At 41.0% G+C, this 16,627-nt stretch overlaps 1 protein-coding gene across 1 annotated transcript; it reads left to right on the forward strand.

Moving 5' to 3' along the window:
* The first annotated feature begins 2,415 nt into the window (after nucleotides 1-2,415).
* Nucleotides 2,416-12,374, forward strand: LOC124255179 (protein ANTAGONIST OF LIKE HETEROCHROMATIN PROTEIN 1-like). The gene is made up of 2 exons (XM_046689021.1): nucleotides 2,416-2,445; nucleotides 11,646-12,374. The coding sequence occupies exons 1-2, from the start codon at nucleotides 2,416-2,418 to the stop codon at nucleotides 12,372-12,374; spliced, it is 759 nt and encodes a 252-aa protein (XP_046544977.1).
* The last annotated feature ends 4,253 nt before the right edge of the window (nucleotides 12,375-16,627 follow it).

Here is a 16,627-nt window from a genome sequence, read left to right on the forward strand (position 1 = left end):
CCAGCGAGCCTGACCACCCGCTCCCGTCAGTCCCCTCTTACAAGCATGGGTTGCTGAAGATCAATTCTAACCTGGATCTTCACGGGTATTTTGTATGTGGCAGTCACTGGTTCGAATATATATTTTACAAAATAATATAAAGCAAAACATGCAGTTTAACGGACTAAATAAAACTGGTTTTCAGGAGCTGACGCATTTCGTCATATAGCCTAGTGGTTAAAGCGTTCACTCGTCACACCGATGTTCCTGGTTCGATTCCCGACATGGGTACAATGTGTGAAATCCATTTCTGGTGTACCTTCCGGAAACATTGCTAAAAGCGGCGTAAAACCTCACTCACTCATACAGCTGGAATATCGCTAAGTACGGTAAAGAAACAATCCCTTCACGCCTCTTTGGGTTGCGAAATACGGTCAATATTTCTGTGTTAAAGAAAATATATATCGATATATGAAATTCGGTAATGTTACTTACCTGTCTTACTGTTCACCTGAATTAGCCTCAGACTTTGTTCGGGCGATTTAATTTTTAAGTTGTTTTGCTGTTGTTAAGTTGTTCAGTGGCTTGTTGTTCAGACTTTGGTTTTGGTGCTACGGTTGTTGCGAAGAATTTAAGCTTCAGCGATTCAGACGAAATTCCTGGTCAGTTTGTCACACTTTGTTAAAATTGTTAAGCGTCAGATGTGCTGACTAATTTCAGGCATCGATTATTGGGATGAAATTCAGGCGTCGATTGTTGGGATGAAATTCAGGCGTCGATTGTTGGGATGAATTCAGGCGTGGAGTGTTGGGATGAAATCCAGGCGTCGGTTGTTGGGATGAAATTCAGGCGTCGATTGTTGGGATGAAATTCAGGCGTCGGTTGTTGGGATGAATTCCAGGCGTCGGTTGTTGGGATGAAATTCAGGCGTCGATTGTTGGGATAAAATTCAGGCGTCGATTGTTGGGATGAAATTCAGGCGCCGGTTGCTGGGATGAAATTCAGGCGTCGATTGTTGGGATGAAATTCAGGCGTCGATTGTTGGGATGAAATTCAGGCGTCGGTTGCTGGGATGAAATTCAGGCGTCGATTGTTGGGATGAAATTCAGGCGTCGATTGTTGGGATGAATTCCAGGCGTCGGTTGTTGGGATGAAATTCAGGCGTTGATTGTTGGGATGAAATTCAGGCGTCGACTGTTGGGATGAAATTCAGGCGTCGATTCTTGGGATGAAATTCAGGCGTCGATTCTTGGGATGAAATTCAGGCGTCGGTTGTTGGGATGAAATTCAGGCGTCGATTGTTGGGATGAAATTCAGGCGTCGATTGGGATGAAATTCAGGCGTCGGTTGTTGGGATGAAATTCAGGCGTCGGTTGTTGGGGTGGGATTCAGGTGTCGATTGTTAGGATGAATTTCAGGCGTCGATTGTTAGGATGAATTTCAGGCGTCAGTCAGTCAGACTATGCTCTGGTAATACAGTTGTTGTGACGATTTTTCAGGGTTAGACGAGATTTAGGTGTCAACCGTTCAGGATTTGTCGGAGTTGTACAGTTGTTAAAGCTGATATTAGTCTTCAGTTGTTCGGTGTGACAGTTGTTCGGACGAATTTCAGTCGTTAGCTGTTTGGACGTAGTCTGGGTGATTCTGTTGTTCAGATGATGCCAGTTCTTCAGACCTTCAGGATAGAATGGCAGACAACTGAGGTTTCTGAACTCTTATTTGATATTGGATTGTCCTAAATTTCTTCTATCTTGAGACGAGGAGGCGGATATCAATTCTTCTTCCTTTGAAGCTCCGTAAATAGTACATCTATTACTATTGATGGCTGCAGCTACTCCTAATGACACACGCTTGCACTATGTGCATGAGCTGCAGAAATTAAGTATCATCAATAAGAGTGCCATTTTGGTTAGCATGCACATGTAAGACATTACATGATAACGACTTCTGAATGTAAAGATCAGTGACATTTTCTTATAAGATTCCATCTTAATGAGAAAGTTATTCTTCAAAAGCAAATTAAAGTCCAGATATAATAATAAAATCTTGGTATATTTGTCGTTTTGATAAAAATTTAACCCTTTCATACTCATGTTGGCTATTTGATGCGAACAAAATGGGGGATGTTTTGATTTTATGGGACATTGGTTTCTTTGTTTTTAAAAGGAACGCTCAAAATTATATGTAGCAAGAAAAAAATCATCCCCCATCTGCTTGGAGTGAGTAAGTGAGTGTGGTTTGATGCCGCTTTTAGCAATATTCCAGCAATATCACGGCGGGGGACACCAGAAATTGGCGTCACTCATTGTACCCATCTGGGGAATCGAACCCAGATCTTCAGCGTGACGAGCGGACGCTTTAACCATTAGGCTACCACACCGCCCCCCATCTACTTGGAAAAGGAATTCCGCCTCAATAGTACGTACAAGCGACAATATGGCGACCTTCATCAATAGTGTGGTGTTCGTGAGGAAAGTCATAATATTTGACTATTTTCCTTTGTTGTTTAAAGTCGCACGCAACAATATTCCAACTCTGTGACGGACATGAATGTATTATGTTTTATGTATCACACATTGTTGTATTCTTTGTTGATGGTGGTGTGGTTTAATAACACACAATCAACGACTGTCAATAATGTGTGTGTTTGTATGTGTGCGTGCGTGTGTACGTGTGTGCGAGATTTTATATGAATGTGATGGAAAGGGGTGTTTGTTTCACACTTCACTCAGCAATATGCATGTTATACTGTCTGGCTATGAATATTCAAGGATGGTCCAGACAATCCAATGATCAATATTAGAAGCATCTCACTGAACATTGTTGGCGACAAGGTGTAGCAAGCAAAGGAGACTGAAATCCCAATTGCATTCGAGGTGGGGTGAGGTGAGGTGAGGTGAGGTGAGGTGGGGTGAGGTGAGGATAAATGGGGTTTAACGTCGCACTAAAGAATATTTTGCTCATATGACGACGTACATGCGTGTGTATGTGTGGCTGCTTGTGATAGCCTTTAAGCTGGTTCATAGTGCTAGCTCACTGAGATACCATGCCGCAGTGAAGCATGACCCCACTCAGACACATTACACTGACTCCGAGCCGACCAGTCCTTGTTGTACCGATATAATCCTGAGCGCCAGGCAGGGACCAACAAGTACCATATTTTAACGTCTTTTGGTATGACGTAGCCGGGGATCGAACCCGCGACTTTCCGCTCACCGGGCGGACGTTCTAACCACTACACCACGGAGGCGGTTTTTGCATTGGAAACATATATCAGAAAACATAACAGATTTATTTGTAACTTAAACTTACATTACTATGTGACCCGTGAAGATCCGGGGTAGAATAGGTCTTCAGCAACCCATGTGCTTGCCATAAAAAGGCGACTATCTTGTCGTAAGAGGAGACTAACGGGATCGGGTGGTCAGTTTCGCTGACTTGGTTGACACATGTCATCGGTTCCCAATTGCGCAGATCGATGCTCATGGTGTTGATCACTGGATTGTCTGGTCCAGACTCGATTATTTACAGACCGCCGCCATATAGCTGGAATATTGCTGAGTGCGGCGTAAAACTAAACTCACTCACTCACTACATTACTATGTATCATGCAAACCTAACTGTAACATCCACAAGATATACTTCTCTCCACCTAACACTACCCTTTTTCAGAAGACATATTTATCTATTACATGACTTGGTAATTGTTTGGTTTGTTTACAGCCTGACGTTGTATGGCAAGAGCGCAAAGATGGCAAAAATACATTTAAAAAAAAAGATTTTAAAAAAAATCACCAAACATGTTTGCAAAAAGAAATTAATATTATATTTTTCATTTCGTTTGCATTTCATCATTTCACCATCCTGTCCATTTTCAGGATCTCGGCCAGCTGCTGTGATATAAACTGTGCACGTTGAAGGTTTGACCTTATTTCCTTGTTAGCTGTCCGAATAAAAAACGATGTTGTGCAAAAGTAGTGCGCAACTGAGCTATTTCTAAACGGTGGGGTAGCCTAGTGGTTAAAGTGTTCGCTCGCCACGCCCATTTCTGTTGCCCCCTGCCATGACATTGCTGCAATGTTACTAAAAGCGGCATAAAACCATACACACGTACGAGCTGTTCTGCTTTGGGGCATCACCGATTACCAAATAGCGCCACCTTGCGGCTTGAATACCATACGACAGACAGCATTGCGGGGGAATAAGCGTCAAGGGGACCATAGGCTAGTTGATAGATATAACCAGTCAATGCCGAATACTTTGTTCATACAAATTATGGACATGGTAAATTTAGCGAAAGTACGCATATTTCCCCAAAGCAAAACAATTCCATATTGTAAAAATTAGTTGCAAAGGATGTCTCCTTAACATTGCGTCAACAGCAGCAACATCAGTAGAAGAATAGTTACACGACGACTACGACATTAAGGTGTTCGTGCTTATCGACCGTTCCGTGGGCCCCTCGTCATCAACGTGACCATTCTGGTGCACCAGTACTGTGCAGGACTGGCAGGATCGAAGCCGGCAACAAATTCTCTTTACTTATGAAAGCCGTTTCCTGTTACTCATAGCTGACGGTCGGATTCGAGGTGAGAGAACAGCACCCTGCTGAGAGAGAGACAGTTCCAATTGGTGGGGGAAGTGTTATGGTATGGGGTGACATATGCAGAGATTTGACGACACAGCTTGTTGTTTTTGACGCAAATTTAACAGGCCGGCATTAATTTGATCAAGTTTTAATCCCGTTCTACTCCTGTTCCTACAGGAACAATGTTCTGCCATGGCGAGTTCGATCCCCAGACCTCTCACCAAGTGAACATTTGTTGGACCAACTAAACCGGCAAGTTCGTGCATGTAAACTACCATCCCGCCAATCAACAAGCTTTGGTGAATGCACTCATACAGGAATGTCGGGCTATTCCAAACAACGTTATTCTTCACCGGGTGAAACATAAAGAAAGGACCTTTAGAAGTCAGAATCTGATATAAATAAAAATCAGACTCCTTTCGCTTGGAAAATGAATCAAGCCTCAATAAAATGTCGAGACCATAATATGGCAACCCTCATCAAATACAGAGGATTTCGTGAGCAAAGTCTGACTATCTTTTGATGTGAAGACACGAGCATTATGGGCACTCTTGTGTGTAATACTGACCCTGGTAATCCTTTAAATCATCCATATCATGTCGGAAGTTGTGTTGTATCGTTGGACAAGGTTATTGACTCGACGTGTCCATACACTGTGTTATCTTACCTCCATGTAACATACTTTAATTTCATTACACGATGAACCTGTAATAAGTTTCCGTGTCACCTTCCTGGGCGAGAAAAATTATTACCCGCTGCCACGGTAACCACCAAACTGCCGAGAAGCTGTTTCGCTAACAATCGTATGACGTCATAATATGACGCATGCAGTGCACGGAGTTGGAAAACCGTTCGATCAGCTGTTTTTGAGTTCACTATGTACACATTTATTTTACCAACTTTCACTGCTTTATTCATACTATTTTATACATTGCATCGTTTGCACACTAAACTTAAACATATTTGATCATTTTTATAGCAGTTTTAAGCTTGTCAGAATATGTACCACTGATTTTAAAAATCCAGTCGAGAGGCAGAGGCCATTTTGTTTACATGTCATATAGTTGGTAGCGAGTTTTTCGATCTTCCAAATAAAATAAAATGATATTTTTGTACATTTAACATGACTGTAAGATAATTATGTTGTAAACTTCTCTCTCGGGTAATGCGGTCTGATGAACGCATCTTTGTAGCAATGTTATCCCTCGCCTGCTGTTTCTGGTAACACTGCAACACAGGTGCGCACATCAGACCGTATAAAATTACCCTCGAGAGAAGCAAACAACTTATAATGTAAAGAAGGCTTTGATTGGCATTTGGAAGTCGGGTGGACATTTCTTTCCTTCATCTGGTGAATACTGAGACCGCCTACAGAGTTTCTATTAATGCAATGATAAATTTCACTGGTTTCATGAAGTTTCATTTGTCCATATTTATATTATTCAATAGATAGGTGGTAGGTGGATGGGTTGGAAAGTAGGTTGGTAGGTGGTGGGTGGGGAGGTAGGTGGTGTGTGAATGGGTAGGTAGGTGGATAGGCAAGAAGGTAGGTAGGTAGGTAGGTGGATAGGCAGGTAGGTAGGTATGTAGGTAGGTAGGTAGGTAGGTGGGTGGGTGTGTGGATGGGTAGGTAGGTGGATAGGCAAGAAGGTAGGTAGGTAGGTGGATAGGCAGGTAGGTAGGCAGGTAGGTGGGTAGGTATGTATGTAGGTAGGTGGGTGGGTGTGTGGATTGGTAGGTAGGTGGATAGGCAAGAAGGGAGGTAGGTAGGTGGATAGGCAGGTAGGTAGGTGGGTATGTATGTAGGTAGGTAGGTAGGCAGGAAGGTAGGTAGGTGGATAGGCAGGTAGGTAGGCAGGTATGTAGGTAGGTAGGTAGATGGGTGGGTGTGTGGTTAGCCAGGAATGTAGATAGGTAGGCAGGTGTGTGGATGAGTAGGTAGGTAGCTAGGTAGGCAGGTGTATGGATGGGTAGGTTGGCGGATAGGCAGGAAGGTAGGTAGGTAGGTGGATGGGTAGGTAGGTAGGTAGGTAGGTAGGTACAGATTGTAGCTGGGTGTGTAGATGGGTATGTAAGTGGATAGATAGGATGTCTTTCTAGCAATCTGTACGCATCGATTTACGCAATTGGGATACGAACGATGACGTGTGTCAACCAAGTCAAGGACTACAGTGGAGATTTCGGTCCATGCATGATTTGCACATACCCTTCATGTCTTTCAATGAAGATGCTGCAACAATTCGATATAGGTTGCGAGTTAAGACCTATTTATCAAATATAAAGATTCTTTATTATCGATAAGGTCATCCGGACTGGGCCCCGCCATTTTATTTGAGCAAATACTAGTGGGATGAAACGGGGAATTTCATTGGTCAATTTAAAGGACATATCAAGGGACATAACTCATAATAACTATTGGTGGTACCACGATTGGGCCGCAAAATTCGAACCTAGTTTGCCAAGGGGAACAATAACTATAACAATCTTGGTGGCAGTAGTTCATCTTTCTCTTCATCTTCATCACCGCACACCACAGACTCTGAACTCTCACGGGTCTATGTGTACGTTCGATTCCCCACATGGGTAGGGGAGACCGGGGTCAATTGTAACACTTTTTACTTAACGTCTTGTAATTCGATACTAGTCGACCGCTCACAAAGTTAATCGGTACTAACTAGTACATTGGCATCTTGGCTTTAAACCTCAGTGCCATGACTGCAAGTGTTACAATTGACCCTAGCACTCTGTCTGTACATATCTATACCCTTTGTCTGCCTCTTGTTGAACCTTTTTGTAATATACACCTGTAACTATGTGGAGAGGGCTTATTTAAGTTGGATAACTTGTGCCCAATCCGTTTCTTAATTGAATAAAATATGTTTCAATCAAACAGGAGGATGGGGCAATTGTAACAAAGAAGGTTCAAATGTAACAATCTGTTTATTTTCCAAATAGAATCAAAATAAAATGTGGAAAGACGTTATCTTGATCAATTGAGGTGGAAATGGATTAACATTAAACCTATATCACCATCGACATTTAAAATGTTTTTGGTTTAAAATTCGTGTATTGGTATGCCCAAAATATAATACAAAGACTAACACCAAAGTGTGTCACCCGAGGGCTCATACTATCAACATTACACTGAACATGTTCTACTATGATAAAACTAGTAAAGAACTAACATAAAACCTTCATCATGATTTGCTTCATTATCCTAACACGAGGGAAATTTACATGGGGGCAATTGTAACACAGTGTTACAATTGCCCCCGATGGCAGTAGCCATGTTTCATGCTATGTCACACGTTAACAACCTTGGGCTTCTCAAATATTTCTAATTCAAAATATGTCGTACTACCTCAATGTTACACTTGTTAATTTGTTTCATACCAAGCAACATTTACTGCATTAAGAACCTTTTATTACGTTTTGTGAAAAAATTACTTTCCCATGTAAAAAACGATTCTTCGTTAATTGTATCTCGCCATGAGCAACCAGCTGAAAAACGCCTGGATGTGTACCGTAGGAAAGTAAAGGGACATAATTCTACTCACCTACACTATGAGCGAAAACTTTCAGAGTAATCGCCCTTGTTACAATTGCCCCGTGTTACAATTGACCCCGGTCTCCCCTACAATGTGTGAAACCCATTTCTGGTGTTCCCCGCCGGGATATTGCTGGATATCGGTAAAAGCGGCGTAAAACCATACCGGTTTTCATCACCAGCTTTGAATAGCGCTGTGGGGAGGAAATCTGAGAATTAGAAAAAGGAAAACTGCCTTGACGTGGTGTTTCCTTATTTGTTTCCCTCAGTATAGAAACATTTGCAATGTATCGGATAGACGAAGATGACATGTTATCCTTCGATACTTCTAACTAAATATGAAATATAAATGTTATGAGCTTTGTGATGTCAATTTTAAACAAATGAAAATCATGTCCCGTTAAATACACACTGCTAACCTAAGCAAACATAAAGACGGAAAAACAACAACTAAAAACACTACTCTATTTTATTTGTTTATTCATCACAAAATCTGACAAAGTGTATTTCAGGATTATACAGTATTACAGGGAAAAGTTCAGGAAGCAGCGAATGAATATACAAACATAAATTGAAATCAAACACATTCCTGAATTGGGATTATGGAGAACCTCACACTGGACGCGATTACTACAACAGTTATAGTCCGTTTGGATCAAAAGCGGACCAATGAATTGCAATCTTACTCGAAAACTAATAAACATATAATACCCAATGAAACACTGATCATAATTAAAACGTCAGACCAACTCTGTGAGGTTTTTGAAGAATTTATATCCTAAAAATAAAAAAGTTGTTTAACAAACTATCATTAACATTTTGACACAGTTCACTATTTCTTACGAGGGAGGAGTGCAGGGAAAGGGACAGCCAGGTGTGCGAGAAAGGATGGAGACGGCACAGCACAGGTTAATGAATCAATAACTTGGTGGGCACATGTGCACGTGCTTCTCTTACACCTGGCTGTCCTTTCTCTGCACTCCTCCCTCGTAACAAATATTGAACTGTGTCAAAATTTAATGATAGTTTGTTAAACAACTTTTTAATTTTAGGACATAAAGTCTGCAAACAAACCACAAAATTCATCAGTCGCTTTTGATCCAAAGGGGCTATAACTGACTGAGTGGGTTTTAGTTTTATGCCGCTTTTAGCAACATTACAGCAATATCACGGCGGGGGACACCAGAAATGGGCTTCACATATTGTACCCATGTGGGGAATCGAACCCGGGTCTTCGGCATGCGAGCGAACACTTTAACCACTAGGCTACCCCACCGCCCACAATAGATAAAAAGGAAGAGGCTTGCGTAGCAGAACGTAGTCATCGGTAACATCCCTACCTTGTCAGAGGTTAACCTCTTTGGACATATGAACAAGGCGTCCAATCTCGAGTTTGAATCATAGCAGTTGACTTGGGATTATGTGTTACTCGGAAGTTACTCCTGGGCAATGTTTTGTTTTGTTTGTTGTCGTTTAATGTCGCACTCAGTAATATTCCGGCGGTCTGTATATAATCAAGTCTGGACCAGACAATCCAGTGATCGACAGCGTGAGTATCGATCTACGCAATTGGGATACGATGACGTGTCAACCAAGTCAGCGAGCCTGACCACCCGATCCACCTTACGACATGCATGCGTTGCTGAACATCAATTCTAACCGGATCTTCACGGGTGACAGTGGGATGTTCTGGAAGCAGCCACATGAAGTTAAATCATTCAAGGCATAGAAACCGTACACATACATGTATATTGACTCGGGATCAACTTCTCGCCTGTCTTAACTGAAGAGTCTAGTTCCGTCGTACACATTCGCGCAGTCATACACACAGGCTGCAGTGTGCCATTGTAGTTGCAACATTTACGACAGACAACCTCAACAACCGGCAGTACAAAACAGCATAATATTATATGTTACATGTGTCAACTTGGCGCCACAATGCAGTCGTGAAATAGTTCGTGTCGTCTGATTTAACTCAAGCAGGTATGAATTATAACATAAATTGAAAACAGATATACACATGGACTCCCGGTAATTTTTACAAAGTTGTATGTTTCGGCTAACATCAGTGATGTGCACGACAGTATGTTGGTAAAGCTGCATGTTTCTCTGTAAGATCATGTCCTGACTACAAGGAAACATTAAGAGGACAGTTTCGTTCATCGTTTCAATTACCGGATAATGCACAATACACGAATCATGTAGAGAGAGGATCAGGGAATACAGCGTGCATGTGATGAGTCAGAACTCCAGATAAGAGTTAACTCATGTGGGTACTGTACCCACTGTATTTTTTTGGAGTGGGTATTATGAATGTTGAGTGGGTATTTCAATTTCCTTTACCCACGGCTTTCAAATATGAGCGTATTTCAGTCATTTTACTCACCTAAGTATTATGTCATTGAGTAAGTTTACTAAGCAGGTATGTTCTGCCTTATGTCATACCTAATCAAAACCAACTTAAATATCATGGAAATTATTTCATAAAAAATCACTCATCCTATACTGACAGTACAACACTTTTTCATTACGCAAGCGATTTTTATAAATATATTCCGTACGCATTTGTTTTAAACTTTTTGCGTATCTAACATTTTAAATGCGTAATTGGTACGCAACAATTATTTTTCAATGCGTAAATGGGAATTTTCTATGCGTATTTTACCCGGATACGCAGCTTATCTTGGCCTCTGTGATGAGACAATACGATATACGATAGTTGTACAATCAGTATATAGTGTACCTCCACATGCTTGGATGACTATTATTATTGGATATTTATTATTATTGGATATTTATATAGCGCACATATCCACGCACTACTGCTTGCTCAAGGCGCTGGTATTTTTTCCCTCAATCATTGGATGTCTCAACGGTACATCTTATTATCAATCAACTCCTGGGGATCATACATCTCTTGCTACTAAAGGCTTGTTTATACGGCGAAAATATACACATGTGCAAATTTGCATACATGAGTAAATTTACATAGGGAGTGTAATTTGCTAGGGTGAGCAATTTGCTATGCGTTCATACGGACTTTAGGCAAAGCGGTAGTAAATGTTGATAATAGTTCATTTCTGCACTAGCAATGGATGGAGTAAGACGCGCGATAAGAAGAAGGTATAGGCATTTCCCATATTACATCAGTGTTGGTCTGATACTGGGATGTTCCAATGATCGAACTTCTAGAAGAAAGCCAAGATCAAGTCATTGGTATACGGAAGTTGTTGGCAAACATTTCACTGATGCCGAATGGTTAGAAAATTTTAGAATGCGAAGAGAAACGTATGAATTGATCTGCACTCGACTAAACGATGAGCTCTCTCCCTCTGAACATACAGTTGAGGAACCATTGGATGTGAAGAAAAAGGTTGCTATAACAATCTATTGGATGGCTTCCTCCGCAGAATATAGAACTGTGGCCAACCTTTTTTGGTGTCGGGAAGGCAACCGTATGTATCTGCGTCCATCAAGTGTGCGAAGCCATCATGAAACTTCTCCTGACTGAATACGTCAGGTTCCCCCCAGGGAGACGCATTGAAGGATGTTATCAGGGGCTATGAGGAGCGTTGGGGATTTCCAAACTGTGTAGGATCTATAGATGGCAGTCACATCCCTATCATAGCTCCTAACTTTTCACACGGTGACTACCTGAACAGGAAAGGTTTCTATTCTCTTATCCTTCAAGGGGTATGTGACCACAACCAGATGTTTACAAACATCAATATTGGCTGGCCAGGCAGAGTGCATGACGCCCGTGTCTTTGTGAACTCAGACATTTATTTCCTTGGTGATGATGGTTCTCTCTTACCAAACTGGTCGAAGAACATCGGAAATACACAGATGCCCTTGGTGCTCCTTGGTGATGCAGCATACCCCTTAAAGTCATGGTTATTGAAGCCCTACACTGGCAGAGCTAACCTCACTCCAGCTCAGAGTACCTTCAACTATCGACTCAGCCGAGCCAGGATGACGATTGAAAACGCGTTTGGTCGCTTGAAGGGACGCTGGCGGTGTTTGCAGAAGAGGATGGACGTTGACGTCGAATTTGCCTGCACGGTAATTACATGCTGTGTTGTCCTCCACAACATTTGCGAGAGTGTACGTGACCTCTACAAGGAGGATTGGGACACCGAAGAAGACGGAGAAGAAAATGACTACCAACTGGATGTACAGGATGGGGGCGACGAAGGGATCCAATGTGCGAAAGCTCTGCGTGATGAAATCGCGCTGGCTTTCTGCAACGATGTGTTTTAAAGACATTATTCATTTGTGAAGACATTTACTTTGAGTAAACCATGTATAGTTCATATTGGTGATTATTGTAAACATTTAAACTTGTACATGCACGTGTTTCAAAATTCAAATTAAAGTATTTTGTGAAGATGTAAGCAATCCTTTCTTTTATGCCAACACACCAATACAATATTGCAACACATTGACCATAACCTCAGAGAACAATTTGACATGACGTTTTGCATTAGCTATAATACACACTTTCAATAGCCTCAAAACCAGGATCATGATTTTCGAAACGGTAAGATACGCAAACATTTGACGTTATTAGTGAATGACAAGTCATGGTTTCAACAGCATTATCCTCAAAGCTGTAAGGATAATTACGAGAGCTTTCAGTAATTATTCAAAGCTGGTAACAGAGGGTGAAAACCATGCTTTTTCTTCTTTTCGGAAAAAGTGAAATGTGCACTAAATCTAAAAATCCTTTATTCATAAGAGAACATGAATTATTACAAGGCTTATATCTAGATGCTGTCTAGATTGCTCAAATGAACATTGTGATTACAGCAGCACTAAGAATATGGCTGGACAAACACCAGAACGGAAACGTCTCAAGACACACACTGGAACTAACTCGAAGGATGAAATGGAAACCAAACGCCAATGAACTTCATGGCGGTTGATGAGAAAACAGAATTGAGCAATAGTTAAAATAATCATGAATGTATCATTTATAGTCTTGTGTCATTCATGAAGTCTACAAATTGTAGAAACTTGTTCCGTCTTCAGTATCAGTTATCCAAGAATCGTCGTTTGAAGATTGTTGGTTGACTGTCGAGGAATAGCGTGATGAAGGGCCCGGACCTCTTACCGATTCACCTCCATCATACTGAGCTGTACGACCCGTGCTGTATGGGACAGGTGGGGGCTGTTGTCCTGTCCCCCGTACAGCTCTCATAATCATATTCATCATGTTGAACTGGTGCTGTCTCTCTTCACGCTTCTGTCTTTCATCTGATTCGATCTTGGCTTTCTCGACATCAAGCTTTTGGCGTTCAAGTTCTATTTTCTGGCGTTCAAGGTCAAGAACCTTATCATCAGCTCTCTCGTTTGCTGCACTAAATCCATCCATCACAGATTTCAGTGCTACTTCCATCCTCGTCTTCCGAGCTCTTTTCTTCTCGCTTTTCACCTTTTCATTTTCCCCTTCAGTGGATTCCTTTCTTTTATTCTTTCTGCTTTCCGTGTCAGATGCATCCTTTTCATCCCTTTCAGTTTCATTATCAGCAAGAGGTGTAATGTCAGCACAACTGTCACCAACAGCCTGTGTGTTTGCCTGTGCTGTATCATCAGGTTCACAAGAATCCCCCTCCTTCATCTTCGACTTTCTTGGTCAATGTATCTATAACCTTTAGAGGCGACGAGGCTGGTCTGGTACCAAGAATGGCGTCCAGTTCTTCAAAAAAACTTACAAAGTTTCCTTCCCTTTCCACTTTTCTTCAGGTTTGATTTACACTCTCTGTATGTCCTCTTTAAGGTATGGATTCTCACTTTACATTGGTCAGATGTCCTGTTGAATCCTTTTGTACCCATTTCCGTCGCGACAGTATTGTACACCGAAACATTGTTGCTTTGGGGGTTTTCCAGTAATTCCTCTATACTGTTATCTTCCCATATTGCCAATAGGCATTTTGTTTCCTCGTCATTCCAAGCGGAACCGCGTCTTTTGGCACCTCGAGTTCCTTTCCGGTTCGCCATTGTCGTGTGTCTGTTTTTAATGGAAGCTAGACATCAACTGACAGATATGTGACCAATAAGGCGCGTAAAGTATACGCGGGAAACTACCAAAATAGCCATTATGAAATCGAGGCGGGGAAAAATACTCACCCTGAGTAAATTTGCTATGCGTTTATACGACCAGATTTGCTTAGGGTAGCAAAAAATAAGCATTTACTCACCGGTAGTAAAACATTTGCACCTGGTCTAGGCCAGGAGTATTTTTGCTTGGGGTAGTAAAATTTGCATATGTGTAATTGCGTTTATACGACCAAATATACTCCTGTAAGCAAATTTACACATATGCAAAAAATAAACACATGTGCAAATGTCGCCGTATAAACAGGCCTTTCCTTCAAATTCCACGTATTGTCACCAAGTCAAGTTTAAAATCACGAGACATGAGAGACACATCCCTACGCTATAACGGCTGAATGCCTTTGCTGCAAATGCTGCACTGTAAAAACAAGTGTTTTTGAATTAACACTATTATTAACACTGTCTTGGTAACAGTAAATTAACATGTTAAATTGTTAATACTGTTTAACACTAGTGTTAATTCAATACCAGGTTAAAGTGTTTACAAGATTAACACAGTAACATGTTTATTTGATAACGCTTGCTGGTAACACATTTTTCACACATTAACATGTTTATAAGAATGTAAGTGTTAATAATTTAACACATTTGTAAAGTAACAAAGAAATGTGATCCACAAATTACTTCTTAGAGAAAGTTGGGCTGAAATGTATATTCAAGTATTTACTTTCATCAATGTTTAACTCTAGAATAATTCCTGTTGTCTTCAGATATTGTGACATGCAGTTCCACTATTGCTGAAAACCCTGAAACTGGATTAATCTCCTTGATATTACACTGAATGTGATAATTTCCCAAATAAAAAAAGGACATGGTGACAAAAGATTTATCTTCACATATATTATGGTGTAATCAATATGACTGACTGGCTGAGTTTAGTTTTACGCCGCTTTTAGCAATATTCCAGCAATATCACGGCGGGGGACACCAGAAATGGGCTTAACACATTGTGCCCATGTGGGGAATCGAACCCGGGTCTTCGGCGTGACGAGCCAACGCTTTAACCACTGGGCTACCCCACCGCCCCGTAATCAATATGAAAGCAAAAAAGGACTTAGTACAGTTTCAGGGTTCGATATAATACAACTAATAGTAATAAACCAAATAAATTAAATTTATTCATCAGAAAAAAAAATCAAATCCTCATCAAAATTGAGCAAACTGTTCAATCAATGCACATACGCAGATATGAGGAGTCCACAGAATCCTTCACAATACTGCATATTTATTTAGGGCACATGCAAAAATAACCCGGTAATACTGTTAATACCGGTACTTGAATCTTAAGGCACAGAATGGTGAAAGTTTGACTGAATTTTAACAGAACATGGATAATGGCATGTATTTTGAGGATAACCATTCCTTCTATGGTTGGGACAGTATCAAAATGGTGTGCATATATACATTAATTAATGCAAAGATACTGATACGTTGCAATACATATTCGCTGCCTCCAAACAACCAAGTGTACATCAATGACATCATGAAAAGGGAAACAGGCCAGCAGAGGACGTTTGATGACCCTTCAAGAGTGAGTGAGTGAGTATGGTTTTACGCCGCTTTTAGCAATATTCTGGGGACACCAGAAATGGGCCTCACACTATGTGCCAATGTGGGAATCGAACTTGGGTCTTCGGCGTGACAAGCGGACGCTTTAACCACTAGGCTATCCCACCGCCACCTGACCTTTCAAGAAGTGTACTCGGTTCTCCTTAGGGGATTCTGGACTGTTCTCTTAAAGACCCAGCGAAAGGTTAACTTGAACAGTGGTGCTTGAGAACAGAACGGGTGCTTAACGGTTTTTTCAGGTGTACAGAGCTACAGATAACTTTTTGGGTCAATGAGTTTATGTACTCTCTTGTGTTCATCTCAATTAGGTATCCTAATTTTCTTTTGAGTAACCAAAATAATAGTACCAACCTCACTCAAACACAGTTGGGTATTTTGCCATTTTCCATTAATTGTGAAAATATAATAAAGTATAAAGTTTGTTTTTATGTTTGTTATTTATATTTGATCTGTAATATGAGAAACGATAAGAAAGACTGCAAGTTGGCAAATTCATGTGCTGAAATAGAACCTCTCAATATACCTTAGTTATTTGATCTATTTTGTCTATGTACGCATGTAAGATCAAATTTACTGAGTATTTACAAAACTTCAAGCGTACTTGTACGCAATAGACTTAATAGGAATTGAGTTTTCACATAAATAGTTGCATAAATTACGCAGATAGACGGCTTATCTGTATCTCTGAGGTGTATCAATGTTTCGTGCAATGTACATTAATCTGTTCTTTGTGTCCCTTATACGAATAATCACTGTCTGCATGGAATCATTCACATCTTGGAGTTCTGCGCAGTATAGAAGATCGGGTTGACGAAGAGGTGCATACG

This window comes from Haliotis rubra, unplaced genomic scaffold (genome assembly GCF_003918875.1).
Source record: "Haliotis rubra isolate DU_JTF1 unplaced genomic scaffold, ASM391887v1 Scf597, whole genome shotgun sequence".
Lineage (NCBI taxonomy): Eukaryota > Metazoa > Mollusca > Gastropoda > Lepetellida > Haliotidae > Haliotis > Haliotis rubra.

Coding starts and splice junctions, on each gene's coding strand:
- LOC124255179 (XM_046689021.1), top strand. CDS start 2,416: ATGGCGACCTTCATCAATAGTGTGGTGTTC. Junction 2,446..11,645: donor TCATCAATAGTGTGGTGTTC/GTGAGGAAAGTC, acceptor GGTTCCCCCCAG/GGAGACGCATTGAAGGATGT.